The sequence below is a fragment of the Dama dama genome, chromosome 9 (genome assembly GCF_033118175.1).
Source record: "Dama dama isolate Ldn47 chromosome 9, ASM3311817v1, whole genome shotgun sequence".
NCBI classification, from domain to species: domain Eukaryota; kingdom Metazoa; phylum Chordata; class Mammalia; order Artiodactyla; family Cervidae; genus Dama; species Dama dama.
The window spans coordinates 64,082,928-64,109,738 of NC_083689.1; the positions used below are offsets into that span (position 1 = coordinate 64,082,928).

The 26,811-nt window shown below is 43.1% G+C and overlaps 1 protein-coding gene and 1 non-coding gene across 4 annotated transcripts in view; one reads left to right on the plus strand and one right to left on the minus strand.

The window, feature by feature from the left end:
• The window catches only part of NDST1 (N-deacetylase and N-sulfotransferase 1), a 121,034-nt gene extending 111,573 nt beyond the window's left edge, over window positions 1-9,461 (plus strand). For all 3 annotated transcript variants that reach the window (XM_061151741.1, XM_061151739.1, XM_061151740.1), the window contains one exon: window positions 4,773-9,461. In XM_061151741.1, coding sequence (XP_061007724.1) covers window positions 4,773-4,892 — 120 coding nt within the window. In that variant the 3' untranslated portion in view covers window positions 4,893-9,461. The remainder of the gene's footprint in view (window positions 1-4,772) is intronic.
• Window positions 9,462-25,725: 16,264 nt separating this feature from the next.
• LOC133063037 (small nucleolar RNA U13) lies at window positions 25,726-25,830 on the minus strand. The gene has a single exon (XR_009694346.1). It is a non-coding gene; the product is annotated as a small nucleolar RNA U13 (small nucleolar RNA).
• Window positions 25,831-26,811: the final 981 nt, after the last annotated feature.

A 26,811-nucleotide genomic window follows, 5' to 3' on the forward strand; every position in this document is an offset into this window, starting at 1 on the left:
CAATGCATTGCCTTGACATTTCTTGGATAGTGTTCTTAGGAGGATACGTGGGCTAGGATTTATTTCCTTTCGCAAGGGCTGAATGCTATGGGGCTTTGAAAATGAATCAGACATGTTCTTTGCCTTCAGGGAGCTCCTAGTCTAGGAGGGAAATGAGTCACATGTGCCAGTAAGTAGAATACAAGGCAAGAAGTGCTTTGTGTAGTGAAGTATGCACATGTGTGATGGGACTTCAGAACAAGGATGTGCCATGTGAAGCTGGACGGGTAAAGGCTTCTCAGACGAGGTGGGGGCTGACTCTGGGGTTGGGCCTGGAAGGATGGGGTAGCATTTGGACCTATGGCATGGAAGGATGAGGCATTCTTGTAGGAGAGGACATCCTTTATAGGATAAATGGGAAAGGGCACACATTGTGACTGTGGTTATGTTTCCCAGTGTTTTCATTACCCCTTGCTCATTTTTTAAAAATCCAAGTATAGTTGATTTACAATATTGTATTAGTTTCAGGTACATAGCAAAGTGATTCAGTGTTTATATATATGTATGTTTTTCAGATTGTCTTCCTTTATAGGTTATTACAAGATATTGAATATTGTTCCCTATGTTATCAGCAGTAAATCCTTGTTACTTATCTATTTTATATATAGCATTGTGTATCTGTTAACCTATACTCCTAATTTGTCCCTCCCCACTCCCTTTCCTTTTGGTAACAAGTAAGTTTGTTTTTTGAGTCTGTTTGTTTTGTAAATAGATTTACTTTTTAGATACCACATATAAAGTGATACCATACAGTATTTGTCTTTTTCTGTCTGACTTCACTTAGTATGATATTCTGTAGGTCCATCCACATTGCTGCAAATGGCAATAGTTCATTCTTTTTAATTTTCTAGTGTATGTATATATATATATATATATATGTACCACATCTTCTTTATCCATTCATCTGTTGATAGTCACACAGGTTGCTTCCACATCTTGGCTATTGTAAACAGTACTGCTATGAACATTGGGGTGCACATATCTTTCCAATGCATGTGTGTGAAAAGATGCATGCGCCCCAATGAGTTTTTTCTGGATGTATGCCTAGGATTTGGATTGCTGGATCATATTGTAGATCTGGTTTTGTTTTTAATTGGAGGAAAATCGCTTTATAGAATCGTGTTGGTGTCTGCCATATACCAACACGAATCAGTCATAGGTATACATATGTCCCCTCCGTCTTGAACCTCCCTCCCACTCCTCACAACATCCCATCCCTCTCGGTTGTCACAGAGCACCACGTTGGGGTCCTGTGTTATTCAGCAACTTCCCACTAGCTATCTGTTTTACATGTGGTAATATATATGTTTTAATGCTACTCTCTATTTGTCCCACCCTCTTCTTCCCCAGCTGTGACAAGTTTGATCTCTATGACTGTCTCTCTATTCCTGCCCTGCAAATAGGTTAATCAGTACCATCCTTCTGGATTCCATATGTATGTATTAATATACAATATTTGTTCTTCTCTAACTGCAGTCTATATAACAGACTCTAGGTTCATCCACCTCACTAGAACTGACTCAGATGCTATTCCTTTTTATGGCTAATATTCCATTATATATATGTACCACAACTTCTTTATCCATTCAACTGTCAATGGACATCTAGGTTGCTTCCATATCCTAGCTATTATAAATAATGCTGCAATGACTAGTTTTTAAAAAGGAACCTCTCTTTTGTTCTCCATAGTGGTTGTGCCAATTTTTACATCGCCACCAACAGTATAGGAGGAACCCCTTTTCTCCACATGCTCTCCAGCATTTATTTTTTTGTAGATCTTTGACATTGGCCGCTCTCATCCTTGTGAAGTGATCCCATTGTAGTTTTGATTTCCATTTCTCTAATTAGCCATGTTGAATGTTTCTTCATGTGCCTGTTGATCATCTGTATGTTCTCTTCAGAGAACTGTTTAGGTCTGCTCTTTCAATTGAGTTGTTTTTTTTTTTGATACTGAGTTGCATGAACTGTTTGTATATTTTGGAAATTAACTCCTTGGTTGCGTTGTTTGCACATATTTTCTCTCTTTTGTCCGTGGTTTCCTTTGCTGTGCAGAAGCTTTTTAAGTTTAGTTAGGTTCCACTTCTTCATTTTTGCTTTTATTTCTTTTCCTTGGGAGACTGACCTAAGAAAACATTGTTATCATTTATGCCAGAATGTTTTGCCTATGTTACTCTTCTTGGGGTTTTGTGGTATCATGTCTTACGTTTAAGTCTTTATATCATTTTGAGTTTATTTTCATATATGGTATTAAGGAGTGTTCTGTTTCCTTTTTTCCTAAATTTTTATTTTATATTGGAGTATAGTTGATAAACAGTTGATAAACACTGTTAGTTTGTGTTAGTTTTAGGTATATAGTAAAGTGACTCATTTATACATATGCATATACCTATTCTTTTTCAAATTCTTTTCCCATTTAGGTTATTACAAAATATTAAGCATAATTCCCTGTGCTATACAGTAGGTCTTGTTGGTTATCTATTTTAAATACAGCAGTGTGTATGTATCAATCCCAAACTCCCAGTTTATTCTCCTCCCCCTCTGGTAACCATAAGCTTGTTTTCAAAGTCTCTGAGTCTGTTTCTGTTTTGTAAATAAGTTCAGAAGTGCTGCAATGAATCCTGAGGTGCAGTTTTTTTTTTTTTTTCATCTCATTATGGTTTCCTCCAGTATATGCCTAGGACTGGGATTCCTAGATCACATGGTAGGTCTATTTTTAGTTTTCTAAGGCACTTCCATACTGTTTTCCACAGTGGTTTCACCAATATACCTTCCAATCTACAGTGTAGGAGGGTTTCCTTTTCTCCACATCTGCTCCAGTATTAATTGTAGATTGTTTGATGATGGCCATTCTGACTGGCATGAGGTGATACCCCACTGTAGTTTTGATTTGCTTTTCTCTGATAATTAGTAATATGGAATATCTTTTAATGTGCTCTTTAAGCAGTCTTTGCTTATGTCTTCCTCCTATGTTTTGATTGGATTGTTTGCTTTTTGATATTGAGCTGTATGAGCTGTCTGTATATTTTGGAGGTTAATCCCTTGTTGGTTCCTTCATTTGCAAAGATTTTCTCCCATTCTGAGGGCTGTCTTTTCGTTTTGCTTATGGTCCCATTTATTTATTTTTGTTTTCATTTTCTTTACTCTAGGAGGTAGATCAAACAAGATCTTGCTGTGATTTATGTCAAAGAATGTTCTGCCCATGTTTTCCTCTTAAGAGTTTTATAGTATCTGTCCTTACATCTAGGTATTTTATTCTTTTCAGTGCATTGTTAAATAGGATTGTTTATTTCTGATATTTTGTTGTTAGTGTATAGAAATGCAATAGATGTCTGTGTATTAATTTTGTGTCCTGCAACTTGACTAAATTCATTGATGAGCTCTAGTAGTTTTCTGGTAACATCTTTAGGATTTTCTTTGTATAGTGTGTCGTCTGCAAACAGTGATGGTTTTACTTCTTTTCCAATGTGGATTCCCTTTCTTTTTTTTTTTTTTCTCTGATTGCCATGGCTAGGACTCCCAAAGCTATGTTGAATAAAAGTGGCGAGAGTGGACATCCTTGTCTTGTTCCTGATTTTAGAGGAAATGCTTTCAGCTTTTCACCATTGAGAATGATGTTAGCTGTAGGTTTGTCATATATGGCCTTTGTTATGTTGAGGTAGGTTTTCTCTGTGCCCACTTTCTGGACAGTTTTTAATCATAAATTGGTGTTGAGTTTTGTCAAAAGCTTTCTCTGCATCAATTGAGATGATCATATGGTTTTTATTCTTCAATTTTTTGATGGGGTATATCACACTAATTGACTTGAAGATACTGAAAAATTCTTGTATCCCTGAAATAAATCCCACTTGATCATGGTGTATGATCCTTTTACTGTATTGTTGGATTAGGATTGCTAGTATTTTGTTGAGGATAAAGATCAGAGCAGAAATTAAACACAATGGTGATGAAGAAAACGGTTAGAAAAGATCAATGAAACTAAAAGCTGGGTCTTTGAAAAGATAAACAAAGATGATAAACCATTAGCCAGACTCATCAAGATAAAAAGGGGAAAAAGGTATAAATCAATAAAATTAGAAAGGAAAAAGAGAAAGCTACAACTGACACCACAGAAATGCAAAATGGACAACCTAGACGAAATGGTAGCAACCTGCCAGGTACAACCTGCCAAGACGCAACCAGGAAGAAATAGAAAATATGAACACACCAATCACAAGTACTTAGATTGACATTGAAAATGTGATTAAAAAACTCCCAACAAACCAAAGTCCAGGGCCAGAGGGCTTTACAGATAAATTCTATCAAACATTTAGAGAAGAGTTAACACTTAACCTTCTTAAACTCTTCCAAAAAATTGTAGAGGAAGGAAGACTCCCAAACTCATTCTGTGAGGCCACCGTCACCCACCCTGATACCAAAACCAGATGAGGATACCACCACAGAAAAAAGAAAATTATCAGCCAATGTCACTGATGAACATGGATGCAAAAATCCTCAACAAAATATTCTTGATTAATTCTCTCTCTTTTCTCCCAATCATGAGTTTTCACCTTGTATACTATAGTTTGGTGCTTCTCCTATATGTTTTCTTTTGAAGGTTACCATTTTGAAGAAGACTGTGAATAAATAATGGGAGTGGGAGATGATGGCAGTGGGGTGCTAGTTTTCTAGAGGAGGGGGCGGGGGTCACTCAAACCAGCACGTGACTAACGTCTGAGCTTCCCTTCCCATTACAGTCCCGCGCCTTCCTGAAGGACTATTACCGGGACCACAACGTCGAGCTTTCCAAGCTGCTGTACAAGATGGGCCAGACACTGCCGACCTGGCTCCGGGAGGAGCTGCAGAACACCAGGTAGCCGTGGCCCCACCGCCGGACTGAATGTGACGGCAGGGACGTCCCGCCACACGCTGAGCCAGACTGACCTGCAGAGTGGGGAGTGGGGCCCGGCCGGCCAAGCACTCACAAGCAATACTCTGCCGCGGCCCGGGCCAGCCAGGAGGAGAGCCCAGGCAGGTGCCCACGTGCCTCAGAGCATCCAGCACGCGGTCGGTGGCCTCTCGGACCTCCCTTGCCACCTGAGGTCCGTTCTGCTCAGTCTTTATGGGGAGGCCACTTCCTGTTGGTGGAGGACCACATGCTGGTAGGAGGGAGTCCGCAAGACTCTGTTCTCTGTCCCTCACTGTGTTCTACCCACCGCGTGCTCCATCCTTCACTCCTGCCCCATAGGGTGTCCACTCAGTGTTAGCTGCCACATCGTCTCTGTCCTCCTGACAACAAGGACAAGGGTCCAGCTGGGACCTTTGGCAAACCAGAGAGAGAAATTGGACGTTTCACTGATGTTTCAAGCCAGGCTCTTCAGAGGGGTCAGCTGGAAACCCAGAGGCAGCCACAGGCGGGGTGTGAGGGTGGCCACCTTGAGAGAATGCTGGACCTCCACACCCATTGCGGCTCATTACCTTTGCATCTCACCTTCCCGCTTTGGGGAAAGAACCGCTGGTTCATACAGTACCCACCCGGTTCTCAAGGCCACCTTCAGGGCCCTGGGGGCACTGCCATGCCATTTGGACCCAGAGACCCAGTCCTCAGCCCTGCCCCCTCTCTCCCCCTGGGATATGACATGCGTGGTGTTTCCTGTGGTAAGAGACTGAGGCGGTCGTGGGGCCAGCCGTATACATGCTCCCGTGTACATCTGTTGTCCCCAGGCCCCTGCCTTGGCCCCAGGCAGATGCTGGACAGAGTTGGTGAGACTGCCAGCTCCCTGGGGCCGAGGGTACCTAGAGCCCCCTTTAACCTCCCAAGTACTAAGAAGCTAAAGTATTTTAAAATTTTTTTTTTCTTGGTGCCAGAGTTTATACCCTGGGTGCTGGGGTTGCACTGTGTTACATATATATATATAACTGTGTATATATATATATATATATATATATATATATTATATTTTTTTGGTTGGGTTTGTTTTTAATTCAGTCGTACAGAATGGTGGCAAGCCCCGGTCCCAAAGGGTGTCCTATCTCAGTGCTAGAGCATGGGGTGGAGGGGCGGTATGTGTCTTCACGTGTGGGGGCCTCAAGGACACAGGATGAGTGTGCCCTTGGAGAGGTCACATGCCACGGCTGCCCTGCAGCTACCCCAGGAGAGCAGGGGTGGTGAGATGCAGAGGGAAGACCTGTGTCTCCAGGAAGTCCGGCTTCATGAAGTGCAGTGAGCCCAGGGGACTTCTGATCAGAGGAAACAGCCAGGCTGAGGTAGGAGACCCTGGGGCTAAATGCTGGCCTGTCCCCTTCCCCTCACATGGTGCTAGGTTGGGAGCTGCCCTGGGAGCTTGGGGGCCCCCAGGACCCTCCCGAGCTGTCTCCAGGCCCCTCTGCAGACAAGGGGATCTCTGGACTAGTTTCTGGTGGGGGCCTGCTCCTACCCCCCCTCTTAACAATGTGAAGTGACTAAGGCTGGGGTGCCTCTTCCCCAGTCCCTCCCACTGCCAGTTCGGCTTTGAACTGACACCTTGGAAATCCTTTCTAGAGAGGCTGGTCTTGTTCAGAAGACTTTAGGATGTTGGGGCTGTGGGGTCCTTCAACGGGTGTGGACACAGCTCCAGAAAGGGGAGGTGGCCTCCTGGGCTGACGTCACAGAATTGACTGGGAGCAGGGCCAAGAAGCGAACTTGAGGCACCCGCTTCCATGCCCAGAACTCTTCTTCCAGTGCCACACTGCCTCTGAGCCCGTGCTTGGGACCCTACTCTGCCAGGTTGCTGTCCCTCCCTCGGTCACGCCCTTGGTCATTCCAGGATACAGGGACAAACCACTCCTTCCCAGCCAGGTGCCTTCTCAGTCCCAGATCTGCATCCCTGTCATGCTTGACCCACCTCAGAAGGCCCTTCCCCAGCCTGGGAACCTGGGTCTTGGTCCCCAGGGTCTCTGTGGAATGGAGAAGTGGAATGTTCTGCGGGGCCGGCTGCATGTGGTTCTACCATCCCCCAAGAGAGGTGTTCCCATTATGCTTTTCATGGGGCCTTAGGAGCGGAGTGTCTGAGGACTGGGCGGCATGCCTGCGTGCATGCTCGTGAGGACTTATTGGCACCAGGAACCAGACTCCCAGAGCTGGCAGCGGCTTCCGCAGCACAGAGCCCAGCCTTCCTTCCCGCCCTTCTAGTGCGGGGCTCATGTTCTGTGATGAGGACCTCACAGCTCCCACCGTCTGAGGTCTGTCCTCAAGGGGCAGGTGGGTCCGTTCCCCTTGTCCTCCGGCCTGAGGAAGAAACAGGCAGATCTGAGACCCTGGGGGAGCAGAGGAAATCCTGGGGACTTGACCTGTCACATGTTGTAAGTCTGTCTTGTCACTGCTACTTTTTCCCTTCCCACTAAAGGAATCTGTCTCGAGGACCCCCTGCCAGGACCTGGAGGTACTGGGGAGGGGAGAGAAGTCCCCTAGGGGCTCTTTGGCTACTGAGTACACAGATCCCCCTGAGGGGGGAGAAAACCAGGGTCAGTGGTGCGGCGTCCTCTGGCCTGAAAACAAGAGCAGAAACTGCCCCCCTTCTGCCATCTCCTCCACACACCTGTGCCCCAGGCTGGGAGCAGGTGCACTGTGTCACCCGGGGTTCTAGAGCCACCCACGGCAGGAGTCTTGCTCTTGGAGAAAGAGTCTGAGGTGTAAGGATGTGTCTCTTCTGCACCTCTCAGTAGGAGCAGCCAGTGCCTCTGGGGCCCAGCGAGGGAGCAGTGGTCTGTTCCCAGCAGGAGGAAACTGCTGGGCTGACCTGCAGAGACCAGTTGGTCCCAGCATGGAGCTGTCCCCACAGGTATGTTAGAAAGAGCAAGTAAATGTTGTACCAGATATTTTATACCAACTCCTACTACCCACTGTTCAGACTTACAGTGAACATTTTGCCACATTGTTTTTATCTTTTTGTCTGTACATTTTTTCTGAACTAGTTTTATCATTAAGACTCCACCCCATATACTTGAGCCTGCATCTCCTAAGAGGTAGGTCGTTTTCCTTCAGTTGGCCCGCCATCACACCCAAGACAACAGTCATTTCCCAGCAACATCAGTCCCTATTTAAAGTTCCCCCAAATAATTTATGCCTGGTTTTAGAATCAGGGCCTAGTTAAGGTACACAGGTTGCATCTTGGAAGTGTGTTTTCTAAAGTCTCTTTCAAGCCAGTGAAGTTTTCGTTCTGCTCACTTTGGTTTTTTAAATGACGTTACTTCTGAGCCTCGACGTCCCACAAGCTGATCTGTTTCTCCACGGTGTCTAGTTCCTCTAAACCCTGTATCGGCAAGGGCAATTTAGGCTATGGGGAGTGTTACCTCTTATTGCTGACTTAAAAACTTCAGTCCCTCCACTGTCACCTGTACCAAGTGCCAAATCAACGGAGGGGCAGGCCAGAGCTCCTGGAGAGGGCGGGGGAGGCAGCTTCCCAACTGGGCTGGGGGAGTCTAGAAGGAAGAGGCCTCACGCGCGGAGGCTGGGCCTGTTGGAAATGAGGCATCTTGGACTCAGAAGGTCCTGTGCCCTCCTGATCCTGGGACTGGACCACAGGGCACCAAATAGTATCTCTCTCTGTTTTGCATCTCTGGGTTTTCACTTCCTGGCGGCCCATGGTCTGTGTGCACGGGGGCAGAGCCACAAAGACGCACCAAAGAAGGGGGTGGGGGCAGCTTGCCCAGGCCACGGTTGAGGAGAAAGCACTGGGCTCGAGGCAGGAGATGTGAAGTTTTGTCCAAGCTGTGTGCACTAAGGAGCTAGGTGACAGTTTTCCTCCCAGGACTTAACTTCCCATCTAGAATAAGCAGATGGGGCTACAGCGTGGGTTTTCAGACATCGAAGGAAGGAAGGAAGGAAGTCCGCTCTCGTTGAGGTGGGGATGGAGGTCCCCCTGCCCTTGAGGCAGTGCTGGGCTTCCGGCTTGCTTACCTGGCTGAGGCTGCCTGTCCCCACGGCTTCCCTTCGCCAGCTCAGACTGCCAGAGGCTTTTCCAGCTTCCACCAGGGAGAGCCGTGGGCCTCCTGTGCAGTCAATGTCGAGGGCCCAGGGAAGACTCTGGCTGCGTTTTATCCTAATAAGTTCATCCCTCCCTGCCTCTCTGTGGCCCTTGAGGAGAATGAGGGCGTTGAGGGTTTTCTATGACTGTGCTAGCTTTTATTATCAGCAAGAGGGCTCCTTTTGTAATCTGTGCATGAAATTCATGTCATTTCCTGGGGAGAGAGGAGCGGGCTGACTGAGAGGGTGGGGGGCAGGTTAGGGGAACAGTCAGAGGTTTCCTTCCTTTGTGGGTGGGGAGGAGGGTGCTTCCCCACTCAGCTGATCAGGGCTCTCAAACCAGCCGTTTTGGGTTGTGTTGAACGTGGGAACCTTCCTCCATTAATGTACAATCTTGAACTAACTGCTAATAAAGTGGGGTTCTGTTTGTACACCTTGGTCACATCTGTCTGTCTGACCTTTTTTCAAGGCCCACAGGAATGGTGGAGAGAAGGGTGTTCATACGATGGCCAGTGTGGCCACCCCTGTACACACAGTGACTTTGTCAAATCAAAGACCAATCCCACAGACAATAAACCACAGCCTTTCTAGACAGTAGGGGCCTGTCCCAGGACAGCCAGGTGGGGTGTGTCAGATGACAGAGAGCTTGCAGGCATGCTGGACAGTGGAGAAGTGCTGGAGTTCTGTACCGCGAGGAGCCTCTGTCTAGAGAGAGTTCTGCCATCAGCGTGTGACATGATTGAAGACAAGTCATTCTCACGCTTGGATTCTCAGTTTCTCTCATCACTTAGAGGCATGGAAGGTTGGCCACTCTGGAGAGCTTGATTCAAATGCAGACGCCCTGGCTGTGCCCTCAAGGATTCCTCTATGGCAGATGCGTGTGTGGCCCGAGCATCTGCATTTTAACAGCCTCTCCAGCACACTGAGGCGCCCCACTCAAGGAACCCTGGTTTAGATAGGTGGCTCCTATGGGTTCTAATTAATGAATTCTGATTGATTCCTCCTACTGCCCAAGTAGTGAAAACTTTGGGTGAAATGAATGACTTCCTAGTCCTCCCAGCTTGGCTGAGCTCGAGTTTGCCGGGGCGGGGCAGAGGTGGGGAGCAGAGAGGCAGAAGCCGCTCCCTCAGAGGCCCCTGGGGAACTTTACAAAATGCACATTCCCAGCCTCCCCCAGCCCCTTCCACTCAGAACCTCTGGGAGAGAGAGCCAGAAATGTGGATGTCTGCACAGTCCCTGCCTCACAGGAAGGTGTGGGAACACTGAGTCAGTCAGGCTCCCAAGGGTCATCCAGAGAAGCTCCACAGAATTGCGGACGGCTGCCTTGGGGTGTGCTGGGACACAGCTGCGAACCTAAGTGCTGCCTCGGTGTGGACACTGCCTGTAACGGCAACTCGGCACTGAATATTCACAAGGCCTGCAGCCCCAGCTCTCAAGAAATATCCTGGGGGAGGTAATCAAAAAAGAATTCAAATCAGGACGACTCTCTGGAGGCCAATTTCAAGAGGTAAATATTAGTTTCACTATTACTTAAAAGAGAAAAAGCACAGGAAAAGATGGTTAACATGGCTAATGATTAGAGACAAGGGACTCAAAATTGCAACAAGGTATCACCTCCCACCAGTCACAGCAATTATCTTTAAAACATCTACTAAGGATACATGCTGAACAGGATGTGGGGAAAAGGGACACCTACAGTGTCCTTGAATGCAAAGAGCCACATGGAGAACAGTACCGCGATTCCTCAGGAAACTGAAAATAGAGCTACCAGTTGGTCAGGTATCCCACACCTGGGGTGTATCTGAAGACAAGACACGGGCCCCGCAGCGTTCACCACAGCGCTGTTTACAGTAACCAAGAGACACCAGAGTGGCCAAAATGTCCATGGACCGATGAATGGATAAGGAAGAAGAGAGACAGTGGAATCTTAGCCATAAAGAAGAACAAAATAAGACCCTTCTCAGCAACGTGGATGGACCCAGAGATGATCGTACTAAATAAAGCTAACCATCACGTGATATCACTTAAAGGTGGAATCAAAAACTCATTCCATATGAACTGATTTGCAAAAAAATAGATTCAGAGACTTGGACAAGAAACATGCTTACCAAAGGGGAGAGGTGAGCGGAAAGGATAGATTAGGTGAAAGAAACCTACACACACTAATATATATATATATATATTTTATAATAATTATAATAGATCATCAACAAAGACCTACTCTGTATCACAGGAAGATCTATTCAACAGGTTTTAATAACTTGTATGGGAACAGAGGCTGAAACAATGACCATGTGTAGATATATAACAATCCCTTTGCTGCACTCCTGTAACAAAACATTGTAAATCAGCCATACTCTTAGAAACACCAACTCCATGAGAATTCCCTGGTGGTACAGTGTGGTTAGGACTTCGTGTATCAATACTGAAGGCCCAGGTTTGATTCCTGGTTGGGGAACTAAGATCCCACAAGCTGCATGATGTGCCCAAACCACCCCCCCCCCCCTAAAGAACAGCAAAAACAACCTCAATGACACAAGGGTGGCACTTTCAGACACCTTTTGGAGTTTGTCGGCTGGGAGCTTGGTAAAAGTCGTGGGGCAACAATAAGAACATGGGTAGGAGGTTCCCTGGTGGTCTAGTAGCTAGGACTCTGCACTCCCAGTGCAGGGGGCCGGGGTTCAATCACTGGTCAGGGAATTAGCTCCCACATGCTGCAATAAAGATCAAAGATCTTGTGAGCCCCAGCTAAGACCCAGTGCAGCTAGCAAATTCTGTATATAAAGAACAAGAGTATAGCATGCATTAACAGGAGCAGTGGGTATGCACGATACAGATGGGATTCCTGGGCCAGGTAATCAGTCAAGCTGTATCAGAGAATTTTGAATTAAAAAAATTTCTTTAAAGAAACGTAATTGAAAACCAGGCAGAGGCAGAGACTTCTCATTGGATTTGGGGTGAGTATCTGGACTCTCCAGCTCACCTCCTCCATGTCCCTACACTATTTTGGAACCCAGAGAATCCTTGAAGCACCCTGGAGAAGCCCAGCCCAGGTGTTCTCAGAGGCCCCAAGATTCCCGCAGTTCTAACAGACTGAATAAACACATCGAACCCTCCTCATCCCCCACGTGAGGAGTCCTGGTTCAGGGAGCGTCATGCCCAAGGGGCAGCATCATATCCTGAACGTGGGTGCTTCCCTCAGAGAGGCCTAGATCTGGTGCACGGGGCAGTGTGTTTCACCGTAGCAAAGCCCTGGAGACAGCCTAGATGTCCGTACAGAGGGCATCGGCTAAATAGCCACTGCTCTGGCCACCTGCTGGAACATGGTGATGCAGGAGAGAATGAATAGCTCAGGCCCCGGGTCCCCAGCCAGGGAAACCTGAAGAATGACTGACCATCTGTGGAAAGAGGATGCCATCCAGCTAAGTACACATGCATACTCTGCTGACTTACAGTACCTATGCCATTCTGCACTATCTTTCCTGGCAATATAGCTAGCTCGCTCTCACACCACACTGGTAACTGGCTACTTCTGGGAGAGGGAGAAGGGAATGGGGAGGGGGAAGATTTCAAAAGGGACTTTAGCTTTGCCCCAAATATTCTACTAAAAACAAAAGAAATGTGTCATTTGTGGAATGAAAAAGTCATAAAGGTAACTTTAAGAAACAGAAATGGGCAAAGCAGAAAATGAAGTCCAGAGAGCAGGACTGTTGTGGGATGCTCACCGTGAAAACAGCCTGGCTGCTCTCCCAGCCCACAGGCACCCAACATGCAGGGCCGGAGGAGGCCCTAGATGTGTGGGGGGGATTCTTGCCTTGCTGCAGGAATCCTGAGCACCTGTCAAGCTCCTGGCCTGGGGATCCTGACTTGCTGTGTGACTGTCGGTGACTTGGCTCCACATGCTCACACGGGGGGAGTTAGAGTGAACATCAGTGTTGGGACAAACCCAGCCTGGCACCTGTGAAATTCATAACATGAGTCTACCCAAGAAGAAACAGCTGCACATCCATGTTGAGGGACATTTTTGCAAAATAACTGGCCTGAACTCTTAAAATGGTCGAGGTCATGGAAGATCAAGAAAGGCTGAGAAATGGTTCAGGGAATTAAAGGATACTAAAGAGCCCTGGCAAATCATTTATAATCCAGGAGAGTTTCTAGACTAGGAAAGAGTTACTTGTAAAGAAAACCATACTAACAGCTGGCAAAATGTGAATATTTTCTGTGTGGATTGGATAATATTTGCTGTATTATACTGTTATATAAGAGTATATCATTGCTCTTAAGTAGTACATGCTGAAATATTGATGGGTAAAAGGGAAGAAATAAAGCTGAATTTTGACCAATGCACTTTCTCTAATGGGTCAAACTTATTTGGCGCAGTTCAGAACATGTCCACCAGAGGACACTGTCGCCCCACCCTCTGACAAACTCGAGTTGGCTTGAACCTCCTCTGGGAAGACTGGGCTGGTGATCAATGATGGTGAGGTAATGAGACTATAAATAATTCAGTGACAGGGATAATTAAAAACTTTCTCACTCTGTCAGGAAGGCCTTCTGCTCGTCAAGTGCTATCTCTTTGAATCCTTGCCACAACCCTCTGAGGTAGGTATTATCCTTACTCCCACTATATAAATGAGGAGTCTGAGATTCGGAGAGGTTGAATAATTCTGCCAGGATCACAGAGCTGGGAGTCCTTAGTCTTTGAGATTCCACTGCCTTGAGCCCCCCCCCCCCCCCGCCCCCCCCCGGGTGGTCCTGCCTCCTGTCATGAGTCAGAGTGGGGAGAACTCACTGAGCCTGCCCCTGCCCGTCTGTAGGCTGAGCACATAGAAGTATGTGTGTGTGTGTCCCCACCCATGAGTATAAAGCAAACACAACTCTGCCTACAGTGAGCTCTAAGTCCAGCTCTAAACAGCAACCCTCCCCCCCCCACCTCTAACCCACCCCAACCCCCACCTCTCCAAGGGAAACGACTACCGCCAGTTTCTCTGGATCTTTCCAGAGATAACTTTTCAAATACAACAGCCCAGTACACACACATCCTCTGCTGGCTTGCCCTGCTCGTGCATGTTCTGCACTGTGCTTCTTGCCTGGTACCGGGCACTGGGTGGCAGGTATTTGCTGCTTTCTACAGCAGTGGATGGAGATTCTGTGGTGGAGGCACTGAGGAGGCTCCACTCTATCAAACCTTTGGAGAAGGAAGGCAGGAGGGAGAAGCTGGAGCTCAAGTTCTCTAGGGGCTGTTCCCCATTCTAGGGGGCTGTCCTTGGGGAAGGGAAGAGGCTGTGTAGCATAGTTGCTGAAATATGCACAGATAGCAGACCTGATTTCAAATAGGTCCACATTGGTTATGTGACCTTGGGCAAGTACCTTATGTCTCTGAGGCTGTCTTCTCATTGATAAAATGGGAATAGTGATGGGTGGCAGGTGCCAGGGCTGCTGTGAGGAGTAAGTCCTACTTCATACTGAGTCCTTGGTAAAGCCTGATCCAATTCTAGGCATCCAACTTTGGCAGCTCCCATGCCTTGGCCTGGGACTGGCACTGCCACCTTTGTCCTGAGGCTGAGGAGGGTGGGGCTGAAGAGCCAAGAGGAACACCCAACATGGAAACTCATCACGTGTGACTGTTCTCTCTGGGACCCTTGAGATCAAATCGGTTAGGTGATCTAGGACACTGAGAATGACCCCTCAAAATATATACATCCCCTCAACTACCAACTTCACAGAAATGCAAAGGATCATAAAAGAATACTATGAACTGCATGTCAACAAATAGGATAGATGAAATGAGCAAATTCCTAGGAATATCCAAGCTACCAAAACTGACTCAAGCAGAAAGAGAAAATCTGAATAGAACTGCAGGTCTAGAGATTGGACTTCCTTGGAGGTCCAGTGGTTAAGAATCCGCCTGCCAATGCAGGGGACACGGGTTCAATCCCTGGTCCAGGAAGATTCCACATGCCGCAGGACAACTAAGCTCATGTGCCTCAATGAATAAGGCCATGTGCCCCGGAGCCCATGCTCTGCAGCCAGAGAAGCCACTGCAATGAGAAGCCTGCAATGAGCTTTTAAAAAACTGCAACATCCACTTATGATAAAAATTCTCCAGAAAGTGGGCGTTAGGGAGCCTACCTAAACACAGTAAAGGACATCTACAAAAAATGCACAGCTAACATCATTCTCAATGGTGATGTTGAGCATTTCCTCTAAGATCAGGAACAAGACAAGGATGTCTTGCCACTCATACAACATAGTTTTGGAAGTCCTAGCCACAGCAGTCAGAGAAGAAAATAAAAGGAATTCAAACTGTAAAGAATAAAACTCTCACTGTTTGCAGATGACATGATACTATATGTAGAAAATCCTAAAGATACTACCAGAAAACTGTTAGAGTATCAATAAAGTCAGTAAAGTTGCAGGATACAAAATTAATACAGAAATCTCTTACATTCCTATACACTAATGGTGAAGGAACAGAGGGAGTCATTAAGGAAACAATTTCATGAACCATCACATCAAAAAGAATAAAATAATGCCATTTGCAGGAGCATAAAAGGACTGAGAGATTCTCATACTAAGTGATGCAAGTCAGAGGAAGATAAATACCATATGGTGTCACTTATATGCGGAATCTAAAAAGATGGTACAAATGGACTTATTTACAAAACAAAAATAGTCACAGATGTAGAAAACGAACCTATGGTTACCAAAGTATGAAGGTGGTTGGCAGAGAGTAATAAATTAGGAGACGTGTAGGGGAAATCAACAAATAACAATACAACATATACAAAACGTAACTAACAAGGACCTACTGTATAGCACAGGGAACTCGACTCAATATTCTGTCAACCTATATAAGAAAAGAATCTAAAACAGAGTGGATATACATAGCATGTGAATAATTCACTTTGCTGTATGCCAGAACTCACCAAGATACTGTTTATCAACTAACTCCAATAAAAATTAAAAAATATAAAATATTTCAGAATTTAAAAAGTGAAAGGACTGTACCCTGAACCCTCTAAAAACATTACTTAAAAGGGCCTAAATAAATAGAAAACAACCCTTGTTTAAAGATTAGTTGCTTAACATTGGGCTTCCCTGGTAGCTCAGTTGGTAAAGATTCCGCCTGCAATGCAGGAGACCCCAGTTCAATTCCTGGATTAGGAGATCCACTGGAGAAGGGATAGGCTACCCGCTCCAGTATTCTTGGGCTTCCCTTGTGGCTCAGCTGATAAATAATCTGCCTGCCATGTGGGAGACCTGGGTTTGATCCCTGTGTTGGGAAGATCTCTTGGAGAAGGGGAAGACTACCCACTCCAGTATTCTGGCCTGGAGAATTCCATAGACTGTATAGTCCATGGGCTCACAAAGAGTCGGACACAACTGAGAGACACTCACTCACTCACTCATGCTTAATATTGTTCAAATAATAGTATTTCCCAGAATAACATATAGATTAAATTCAATCCCTGTTAAATCTTAGAGTTTCTTTATGTTCCAGTTTGTATTTAATTTTTTAAAAACTCTTTATTTTGTGTTGGAGTATACCTTATTAACAATGTTGCCACAGATTCAGGTGGACAGCAGAGGTGCTCAGCCATATATACCATGCATCCATCCTCCCCCAAACTCCCCTCCCATCTCACAGCATCGAGCAGAGTTCCATGTGCTGTATTGTAGGTCCTTATTGGTTATCCACTTTAATTATAGCAGTGTGTACATGTACATCCCAAACTCCATAACTATCCCTTCCCCCCATCCTTGCCCACCTCCCCAGCAAAAATAAGTGCCTTCACTAAGTCTGTGAGTCTGTTTCTGTTTTGTAAGTTCATTTGTATCGTTTCCTTTTAGATCCCATATATATGGGATGTCATACAACCTTTCTCCTTCTCTGCCTGACTTCACTCAGTCTGATATCTCTAGGTCCATCCATGTTGCTGCAAATGGCATTATTCCATTTTTAAAAAAAGACTTTGAGTAGTATTCCATTGTATAATATACCACATCTTCTTTATCCATTCCTCTGTCGATGGACACTTACATGACCTCCATGTCTTATGTATTGGCAACAGTGCTGCAGTGAATATTGGAGTGAATAGATCCTTTTGGATCATGTTTTTCTCTGGATATATGCTTAGGAGTGAGACTGCTGGATCACATGGCAGCTCTATTTTTAGTTTTTCAAAGACCCTTCATACTATTCTCCATAGTTCAGAGTTACTTTATTTATTTTAAAAATGGGGGGAAATCCTAATATTCTTTGGAATTCCAAGGGACACCAAAGAGCCAAAATAATCTCGCAGAACAGTGGTAGCACATTATTAGAATTGACTTACAGACCAAGGGACCGATATGATAATCCACAAACAAATGCTCACTTCCATTTTCACTTGATTTCTGATAGAAGTGCTAAGACTGGTCACTGGGCCAAGAACGTTTCCAACAAATGACATTGCAAAGCCTGGACCTTATGTGCAAAACCTTTAGGGTGGACCTGACCTCATACCATACACAGAAGTTAATACAGGATGAATCACAGCCTAAATTTTGGAGCTAACCCATAGACATGTAGAAAAACATCTGTGAACATCTCCATGACCTGGGCTTGTTCATAGTTCATTAAATATGATACCAAAGGCACAAGAAACAATGAAAAATAGATACACTGGCTTTCCAAAAAAATGCAAAACTTCCATGTGTCACAGGACATTCTCAAAAGAGTGAAAAGACAACCAAGAGAATAGCAGAAAATGTTTGCAACCCACAGGTTGCCTATGGGATTAATATCCGGAATATATAAAAGATGTCGACAACACGATTTAAAAATGCAAGACAGCAAAAGAAACACAGAGATAAAGAACAGGTTTTTGGACTCTGTGGGAGAAGGTGAGGGTGGGATGATTTGAGAGAATAGCATTGAAACATGTATATTACCATATGTGAGCTAGATCTCCAGCCCAGGTTTGACGCATGAGACAGGGCGCTCATGGCCAGTGCGCTGAGGGATGGGATGGGGAGGGAGGTGGGAGGGGGTTCAGGATGACGGACATGTGTACACTCGTGGCTGATTCCTGTCGCTGTATGGCGAAAGCCACTACAATATTGTAAAGCAATTAGCCTCCAATTAAAATAAATAAAGTTTTAAAAAGAACATAAAAAAATGAGCCAAAACCTAAACATTTCTCAAAAAAGGTGTATAAATGGCCAAGAGCACATAAAAGATGCAGGATATAACATTATTAACGAAATGGAAATCAAAACTATAATGAGATACAACCTCACACAGGTCAGAATGGCCATCATCAAAAAAATCTACAAACAGTAAATGCTGGAGAGGATGTGGAGAAAAGAGAACTCTCCTACACTATTGGTCGGAATGTAAAATGGGTACAACCGTGATGAAGAAGAATATACAGATTTCTTAAAAAAACATATATAGAACTACCATATGAGCCATCAGTCCCACTCCAGAGCATATATGCAGAGAAAACCATTATTTGAAAATATATGTGCATCCCAGGGTTCACTGCAGCACTGTTTACAATAGACAAGACATGGAAGCAATCTAAATGTCTATAGACAGACAAATGGGTAGACGAAGGGGTACATATATACAATGGAGTATTACTCAGCCATGAAAATGAGTGAAATACTACCCTTTGCAGCAACATGGATGGACCAGGAGATTCTCATAGTCTCTGATGTAAGTCAGACAAAAAATGATAAATATCATATGATATCACTCATATGCAAAATCTAAAAAGTTGATATAAATGAACTTATTTACAAAGTAGAAAGAGTCACAGATATGGAAAATAAACCTACAGTTACCAGAGGGGAAAGGGAGGGGTGGCCAGGAAGGATAAATTAAGAGACTGGGATCAACATATACACACTACTCTATGTATGTATAATAGATAACCAATAAGACCTACTATAGCACAGGGAACTCTATTCAGTATTCTGCATTAATCCCTAGGTGAAAATAACCTAAAACAGAGTGGCTATAGGTATATGTTGAACTGATGCACTTTTCTGTATGCCTGAAACTGATAAACATTATACACCAACTATGATAAAAATTTATAAATAACATAACATATTTCAGAATTCAATCAAAGAAGTGAGAGGCTTCTACCCTGAAAACTCAAACATTGCTTACAGAGGACCTAAATAATTGGAATACAGTCCATGTTTAAATATTAGAATGCTTCAATTAACAATACTAGTCAGCCCAATATTCAGATTCATTTCACTCCTATTCAATCTGAGAGGTTCCCCACCCCCCCACCCCCCACCCCCCACGCCAAATTAGGGGGGAAAATCCTAATATTCATACGGAATTCCAAAGGACACTGAAGAGTCAAATTTATCTTGCAAAAGTGTGTTACTGCATTCAAATAGACATACAGACCATGGAATAGACTTGGAACACAGAAGCAAACCCTCAGCCTAAGCTAAGAACTACAGACAAAAACACTGACACACATCTTCATGATCTTAGCTTGGGTTTTGGGTCCTAAAATATGACACCAAAGGCATAGAGAACAATGAAAATTAGATTCACTGGCCCTCAGAAAAATGAAAAACTTCTATTAGTCATGGAACATTATCATGAGAGTGAAAGGACAACTAGAAAATGGTAGAAAATGTTTGCAAATCATAGGCCTGTTATGGGTTTAAGATCCAGAATATATAGAGGATGCCAACAACACCAATCAATAGTGGTCCAAAAACCTGAACAGACATTGCTCCTAACAAGACATACAATGGCCAACAGCACTTGAAAAGATTCTCAACACCACCAATTATTAGAGAAATGAAAATTAGAACTACAATGAGATATATCATCATATAGGTCAGAATGGCCATCATCATAAAATTTACAGGGTCTGAAGTGACCTCTAAAAATGGAGCACAAGACACTTGACCCAGAAAACCTCACAGATCATGCAGATCAAGAGGTTCAGATCTTCGTGTTCACTCTAAGAACACTCGAGAAATCGCCCAGGTCATTAAGTGTATGCATATCTGAAAAGCCACCAAGTAGCTGAAGGATGTCACTGTAAAGAAGCAATGTATGCTACTCCATCACTCCCACGTGGAGTTGGCAGGTGTGCACAGGCCAAACAGTGGGGCTGGATGCAGGGTCAGTGATCTGAAAAGAGTGCTGAGTTTCGACTGCACATGCTCAGAAATGCAGACAGTGCTGAACTTAAGGGCTGAGATGTAGGTTCTCTGGTCATTGAGCACATTCAGGTGAACAAAGCCCCCAGGAGGCAGCACAGGACTTACAGACTCATGGTCAGATCCACCCACATGTGAGTGCTCCCTGCCACACTGAGATGATGCTGACTGGAGAAGAACATTGTTCCTAAACCAGACGAGGAGGTTGTGCAGAAGAAAAAGATATCCCAGAAGAAACTGAAGAAATAAAAATTGATGGCCCAGGAATAAACGCAGCAAAAAATAAATGCATATAAAAGTAAAAAAAAAAATCTATGAATAAATGTTGGAGAGGGTAATGAGGAAAGGAAACTCTCCTACACTAATGCTGGAAATGTAGGTAGGCACAACCATGATGGAGAAGAAAATACAGGTTCCATAAAAAACAATATACAGAACTATTAATACCATAAGATACAGCAGTCCCACACCAGGGTGTATACCCAGAGAAAATGGTTATTCAAAAAGAAAGATGCACCCCAGGGTTCACTGCAGCACTGTTTGCAATAGCCAAGACATGGAACCACTCTAACTGTCCATCAGCAGACAAATGAGTGTAGAAGAAGCAGTACATATATATAATGGAGTATTACTCAATCATAAAAATGAACAAAATACTGTTATTTGCAGAAACATGGATGGACATAGAGATTCTCACAGCCAATAATGTGAGTCAGACAGAAAATGACAAATATGATATCACTTATATGCAAAATCTAAAATGTTGCCATAAGTGCAGAAATAAAATAAAACAGAAATAGAAACACAGATACAGAAAACAAACCTATGGTTACCAGAGGGGAAAGTGAGGGGTGGCCAGAAGGGATAAATTAGGAGACTGGGATCAACATACACACACTCCTCTATATAAAATAGACAACTAATAATGACCTACTCTACAGCACAGGGAACTCTATTCAGTATTCTGCATTAACCCCTGTGTGAAAAGAATCTAAAAGACAGTGGATATACAAATATATTTGACTTACTTTGCTGTATGCCTAAAGCTGATACAACACTGAACACCAACTATACTCCAATAAAAATTTAAACATAAAATATTTTAGAATTCAATCCAGGAGGTGAAATGGTTCTACCCTGAAAACTCTAAAACACTGCTTAAAGAAAACCTAAATAATTGGAAAACAACCCATGTTTAAATATTAGAATGCTTAGAAATGTTCAGATAACAATACTATCCAGTAAGAATAGATACTCATTTCATTCCTGTTCAATCTCAGAGTTTATTTTTTTTCTGAATTGGGAAAAATGCTCTAATATTCATATGGAATTTCAAGGATGCCAAAGAGCCAAAATAGTCTTCCAGATGTGTGTTACTGCATTGGGAGAGACATACAGACCATGTAATAGACTTGAGAACCAAGAAACATACCCTCTCTTCAATTTTTACTTGATTTCTAATAGAAGTGCTAAGACTGGTCACTGGGCAAAGAACAGATTCAAAAAATGACACTACAAAACCCTGACCTCACAAGCAGAATCTTGAGGGTGGACCTGACCTCATACCATACACAGAAGGTAATGCAAGATGAATCAAGGGCTAAATTTTGGAGCTAAGCTATAGAACAGGGCAGGGCAAAGGAGCAGGCAAAGGCTAATAGAGTTTTGCCAAGAGAATGCAGTGGTCATAGCAAATACCGTCTTCCAACACAAGAGATGACTCTACATGTGGACGTCACCAGATGGTCAATGCCAAAATCAGATTGATTTTATTCTTTGCAGCCTAAGATGGAGAAGCTCTATACAATTAGCCGAAACAAGACCGGAAGCTGACTATGGCTCAGATCATGAACTCCTTATTGCAAAATTCAGACTTAAAGTAGGGAAAACCACTAGACCATTCAGATGTGACCTAAATCAAATCCCTTATGATTATCCAGTAGGAGTGACAAATAGATTCAAGGGATTAGATCTGATAGAGAGCTTGCAGAACAACCAGCTGTGGAAAATTCTTAAAGAGATGGGAATACCAGACTACCTTACCTGCCTCCTGAGAAATATGTATGCAAGTCAAGAAGCAACAGTTAAAACTTGCTGAAACAGACTCGTTCCAAATTGGGGAGGGAGTATGTCAAGGCTGTACATTGTCACTTTGCTTATTTAACTTATATGTAGAATACATCATGCAAAATGCTGGGCTGCATGAAGCACAAGCTGGAATCAAGATGGCAGGGAGAAGTATCAATAACCTCAGATATGTAGATGACACCACCCTTTTGGCAGAAAGCAAAGAGGAACTAAGAGCCTCTTGAAGAAAGTAAAAGAGAGTGAAAAAGTTGGCTTAAAACTCAACATTCAAAGAACTAAGATCATGACATCCGATCCCATCACTTCATGGCAAGTGGGAAAACAATGGAAACAGTGACAGACTTTTTTCCTTGGGCTCCAAAATCACTGCAGATGGTGACTGCAGCCATGAAATTAAAAGACACTTGATCCTTGAAGAAAAGCTATGACCAACATAGACAGCATATTAAAAAAGAGACACCCAAAGCAATCTATAGATTCAATGCAATCCCTATCAAGCTACCAACGGTATTTTTCACAGAACTAGAACAAATAATTTCACAATTTGTATGGAAATACAAAAAACCTCGAATAGCCAAAGCAATCTTGAGAAAGAAGAATGGAATTGGAGGAATCAACCTGCCTGACTTCAGGCTCTACTACAAAGCCACAGTCATCAAGACAGTATGGTACTGGCACAAAGACAGAAATATAGATCAATGGAACAGAATAGAAAGCCCAGAGATAAATCCACGGACCTATGGACACCTTATCTTTGACAAAGGAGGCAAGGATATACAATGGAAGAAAGACAACCTCTTTAACAAGTGGTGCTGGGAAAACTGGTCAACCACTTGTAAAAGAATGAAACTAGAACACTTTCTAACACCATATACAAAAATAAACTCAAAATGAATTAAAGATCTAAATGTAAGACCAGAAACTATAAAACTCCTAGAGGAGAACATAGGCAAAACACTCTCCGACATAAATCACAGCAGGATCCTCTATGACCCACCTCCCAGAATACTGGAAATAAAAGCAAAAGTAAACAAATGGGACCTAATTAAACATAAAAGCTTTTGCACAACAAGGGAAACTATAAGCAAGGTGAAAAGACAGCCCTCAGAATGGGAGAAAATAATAGCAAATGAAGCAACAGACAAAGGATTAATCTCAAAAATATACAAGCAGCTCCTGCAGCTCAATTCCAGAAAAATAAATGACCCAATCAAAAAATGGGCCAAAGAACTAAACAGACATTTCTCCAAAGAAGACATACAGATGGCTAACAAACACATGAAAAGATGCTCAACATCACTCATTATCAGAGAAATGCAAATCAAAACCACAACGAGGTACCATTACACGCCAGTCAGGATGGCTGCTATCCAAAAGTCTACAAGCAATAAGTGCTGGAGAGGGTGTGGAGAAAAGGGAACCCTCTTACACTGTTGGTGGGAATGCAAACTAGTACAGCCGCTATAAAGAACAGTGTGGAGATTCCTTAAAAAACTGGAAATAGAACTGCCATATGACCCAGCAATCCCACTCCTGGGCATACACACCGAGGAAACTAGATCTGAAAGAGACACGTGTACCCCAATGTTCATCACAGCACTGTTTATAATAGCCAGGACATGGAAGCAACCTAGTGCCCATCAGCAAACGAATGGATAAGGAAGCTATGGTACATATACACAATGGAATATTACTCAGCCATTAAAAAGAATTCATTTGAATCAGTTCTAATGAGATGGATGAAACTGGAGCCCATTATACAAAGTGAAGTAAGCCAGAAAGATAAATAGTATACCAATACAGTATACTAACGCATATATATGGACTTTTAAGAGATGGTAATGATAACCCAATATGCAAAACAGAAAAAGAGACACAGATGTACAGAACAGACTTTGGGACTCTGTGGGAGAAGGTGAGGGTGGGATGTTCTGAGAGAATAGCATTGAAACAAGTATACTATCAAGGGTGAAACAGACCACCAGCCCAGGTTGGATGCATGAGACAAGTGCTCAGGGCTGGTGCACTGGGAAGACCCAGAGGGATGGGATGGGGAGGGAGGTGGGAGGGAGTTTCAGGATGGGGAACACATGTAAATCCATGGCTGATTCATGTCAATGTATGGCAAAAACCACTACAATATTGTAAAGTAATTAGCCTCCAGCTAACAAAAATAAAGAAAAAAAAAGGGAAAAAAAGTAAAAAAGAGACATTACTTTGCCCACAAAGGTCTGTTTAGTCAAAGCTATAGTTTTTTCCAGTAGTCATGTATGGATGTGAGAGTTAGACCATAAAGAAAGCTGAGCACTGAAGAATTGATGCTTTTGAACTGTGATGTTGGAGAAGACTCTTGAGAGTCCCTTGAACTGCCAGGAGATCAAATCAGTCAATTCTAAAGGAAATCAGTCCTGAATATACATTGGAAGGACTGATGCTGTAGCTCTAGTACTTTGGCCACCTGATGCGAAGAAGTGACTCATTGGAAAAGATGCTGATGCTGTGGAAGATTGAAGGCGGGAGGGAAACGGAACAACAGAGGATGAGACGGTTGGATGACATCACCAACTCGACGGATATGAGTTTGAGTAAGCTCTGTAAGTTGGTGATGGACAGGGAAGCCTGGCGTGCTGCCAGGGAAGTCCATGGCATCGCAGAGTTGGACATGACTAAGCGACTGAACTGAATTGAACTGGTTTGGTGGTGCTGAATTCTCTTAAATTTTGCTTGGGTTGTGGGTCTGAAAGTATAACACCAAAGGCATAGAAAACAATGAAAATTAGATACACTGCTCCTCAAAAAATTAAAAACTTCATGTGTCAAAGGATGTTCACACAAGAGTGAGAGGACAACTGAGAGAATGGCAGAAATGTTTACAAACCATAGGCCTGCTATTGGTTTGAGATTCAGAGTATATAAAGGATCCCAACAACACAATTCAAAGGTGGTCCAAAAACCTGAATAGACATTTCTCCTAAGAAGGCATACAAATGGCCAACAGCACATGAAAAGATGGTCAGCACCACTAATTATCAGAGAACTAGAACTTAGAACTTCAATGGGATATCACATCACAAGTCAGAATGATCATCATCAAAAAATCTACAAACAATAAATGCAGGATAGTGTGTGGAGAAAAGGGAACTCTCCTACACTACTGGTGGGAATGTAAGTGGGTACCACCATGATAGAGAAGAATATTGAGGTTCCTTAAAAAACTGTATACAGAACTACCATATGAGCCAGTAATCCCACTCAAGTGCGGATATTCAGAGAAAACCATTATTTGAAAAGATACGTGCACCCCACGGTTCCCTGCAACACTGTTCACAATAGCCAAACACAGAAGCCACCTAAGTATCGACAGATAAGTAGGGAAGAAGCGATACTCAACAGAAAAACTTGAAATCACTTTTTTTTTTTTTTTTTCACGTCAATCAGGTAATGTGCCAATGTCGTAACAAGGTTTGGAGGGAGGCACATATCACGCAGCAGCGTGAACACCCAATCATCATGCTCATGAACTACAAAAGGATCTTGAAATCACTTTTAAGTCAAAACACAGAACAGAATTCTCTTGGAATATTTTGAAAAATACAAATGCTCAGGTAGAGCCGTTTTTCTCCAAGGCTTCAGATGTGTTTGTAACGGCAGACTTGTTGAAAAACGACTGGACTATATGCCGGTCGTTCACCTTTATCTAGTTTGTTTCACCTTTTCTATTTCATATTCCGTGCTCCCATTTCATTTACTTTATGTTTCCCAACTTCTCTGTCTCTCTGTGTTGTTGCTCTTTCTCAAGCATTTATCAAGTGTAGCACTAAAGCGTTTGTATATGAATATGTATACAGTATGTATAATAAAATGGATATATATTTTTAAAAATTCATGAATTTTTGCCTAGCTAAAAAAACTTGTGACATTTTGATTATACTTGTTTGACTCAGCATGACTAGAATGCTAGATTTTAATTTCTATTCACTCAGAACTTTTATATAATCCCATGTATTTTGGCATCTAGTATTAGTGCTAAAAATTAGTGATTTAAAAAAATTTGAATGAGACTTGAAACTTCTAATCCAATTTTTAGAATGTAGAGGTATAGAATGTTAAAAAAATAGGAAATAAGTGATACAGTATTATTAACTACAGATTTTGTTCAAATATTACAAAGTTTTATGCCAGTGTCCATTATATGTTTTAATCCTTATCAAGATTCCACATTGTATTTAGCTGCACCTTCAGCTGGATGCAACAAATTCTGATAAATTCTCTTTTCATTTTTATTCTATTACAAATATTTTCTAATTTTCCTTGTTATGGCTTCTTAGATACAGGCATTATTCAAGAGTGGATATTTAATTTCTAAATACATGGGATTTTGTTTAAAGTATCTTTAATATTAATTCTCATTTTGATACTAATTTCTCATTTTAATGATTTCTTCTCTGCCATCACCCTCTGTTTTACTCACTCTAACTTTACCGAGGCTTTGGATGGCTAAGTCAAAGATCTCT